At 47.5% G+C, this 2236-nt stretch overlaps 1 protein-coding gene across 1 annotated transcript; it reads right to left on the bottom strand.

The window, feature by feature from the left end:
• Positions 1-710: 710 nt before the first annotated feature.
• On the bottom strand, positions 711-1284 carry TREMEDRAFT_61894 (uncharacterized protein; the record flags this gene model as incomplete). The annotated part of the gene is made up of 2 exons (XM_007004146.1): positions 711-824; positions 928-1284. The coding sequence occupies 2 exons, from the start codon at positions 1282-1284 to the stop codon at positions 711-713; spliced, it is 471 nt and encodes a 156-aa protein (XP_007004208.1).
• Positions 1285-2236: the final 952 nt, after the last annotated feature.

Below are 2236 nucleotides of genomic sequence, written 5' to 3' on the forward strand. Positions count from 1 at the left end.
TGGCAGAGTCAAGAAGTAAGTATGTTTCATGCATATCATGTTTGCAAAGACAATCTGCACTTGTGCTATGATTGCAAAGACACCATCCATCCCAGGTGAACACTAATCTCATCAACATAGTCTTGTTGCCCTTGGCTGACCACCTTTGCTTGAAAGAAATCAACTGATCATGCTCACCTTCAGGGCAAGAGTGTAACGGTACTGGAAACACGATGACTAGGTCGCAGGTTGGGTCGAACTCGATGGAAGTCTCGTAGGAATCTATGTGTCTCTGGTGCTATGTGATGGATCGTGTCTCCTCTGCAATCGATGTAGCCAAAGAATGATATTGAAGAATCAGCAAAGTTGGTACTTTGCTGATTGTACTATATACTATGTACAAGAGTCCGGGTCCTCCTCTCAGTCCTACTGCAAGCGTCTATGTACATACTCGGACAGGTGAAAAACCGCTTTTGAGCAAACCCAGTGGGGAAATCTCGAAAAGGGAAAACCCGTCCCTACCTACTGCAGCACTGCCTCCAACTCTCGCCGTTCTCTTTCCTAATCCGTCAAACTCGATGGAGTTCTCTCGATTCGTTGTTACTACGTAACAAAGAGTAATTTCCTGCTCCTTCTGGAGTTCTGGGTGCCCTGATCAGAGTGGCTGGGCATTGTGGAAGCTAGAGCTGTTTGCGGGAGCAAATCCCTTTGGGAAAGACCTGAGTCATCTGCTACATTTTGGGAAGGGGATTGACAACTCTCACTGTCAACTCCACCCTTAGATTCATCTGACAAACCTGCTGAGGGTCCGGGAGGACTTCCAATTTCTGGTGGCATGCTTGCAGCTGAAGTCAGGCATATGGGTGTTGGTAATGACAGAGAGCACAATCTGTCAGTTGCTTGGCAGTGCGCGCATGTGTTGAGGCCATCAGTACAGTCACATCTTACTTTACCTGAACGGCAGCGGTTACACGAGCGGGCCTTATATCCTGGTGATGGATCCGTCCCAGTCTCAGACGCCAAACGGACCACAGCAAACAAAGCTGTTACAAGGAGTTCTTGGTTCACCTCATCATAGGAGGAATACGGGTTTAAATCTGCACCTGCTTCTCTTGCTGTGTCCACAACACCACTCATTAGTTTTGGGAAGCCTGGCGCCAATAATTTGACAGCCAAGTCTCTCACTTTGGAAGTGACTTTCGTACTTGGTTTGCGGGTTGCACGCGGTGAGGACGGATTGTCACCAATAGTACCTGTATCGGTTTCGGACCGGTGGGTAGTCTCGCTTGGAATTGATCCCGACATGGTAAATGAACGTGGACTGATGAATGAGTACTTTAGAGAAGTAATGGAGAAGAATCTGCGCCATCCCACCGCCTTATGTACCCCACCTCCCCGGCCGGCCTTGGGGCAACCTAGAGGTTGATGAATGGAGGTCGAATCAAAGGGTCAATGTCATTTCAAGCTCAATCCCTCCTCCACTTTACTCAAAAAAGTCAGTAGAGTGGCTGTGCAGTCCGCACCTTTATGTAGCCTGGTGGAGATTGTGTGAAATGTATAGAGATACGTGATAGGGAAGCGAACGACGAGAGGGATCGGGGGATGAAAAAGGAGGATGGAGCTTGGATCGGCATTTGAACCCGTTACAAAGGTGGTAGTAACACAAAGGTGGTAGTGTAACGATCAACGATCAACGATGAGCGACTAGCTTCTTACGGTTAGGTTGATATTCTGAAACAATCAAAAAACTCGTACGCAACGATCTCCCCTGTCGACTGATGATTTCTCCTCCTCCTGATGGTGGTCAGGACCCTTGTACCTTTAAAATCACCACGAGTGACAGAAGGGAATGTTCGGGCGCACGGGCTGGTCATCGTGAACCGTTCCTCAGAGAAGAGATGATTGACTAGGGCATGAAGAGGGACCAAACTCTATCAGTCAAGTATGATGTACCTTACAAGTTAGGGGAAGATTCAAAGTCTGTCTGAAGACTTGAAGATAGACGAGAATCTTACGACTGCCAGTACACTGAACCATCCCTCAAGTCACATTCATTTCATGTCCGACCTCAGGCTTTGCGCTCAGGAGGGCAGGGATAGAGAACCGACATCAAAGTATCAATTGGCATGTATGTGAAGGGAAAATTTCGAGACTCTCCTTCCGCTTCTTTCCCCTGCCTTAATATATTTTGAGGGTATGGCATGAATACAACATCATATCTTTCCCTGTGGGATGGAATTACAAATGGTATTGAGAA

This window comes from Tremella mesenterica, assembly GCF_000271645.1.
Source record: "Tremella mesenterica DSM 1558 unplaced genomic scaffold TREMEscaffold_4, whole genome shotgun sequence".
NCBI classification, from domain to species: Eukaryota; Fungi; Basidiomycota; class Tremellomycetes; order Tremellales; family Tremellaceae; genus Tremella; species Tremella mesenterica.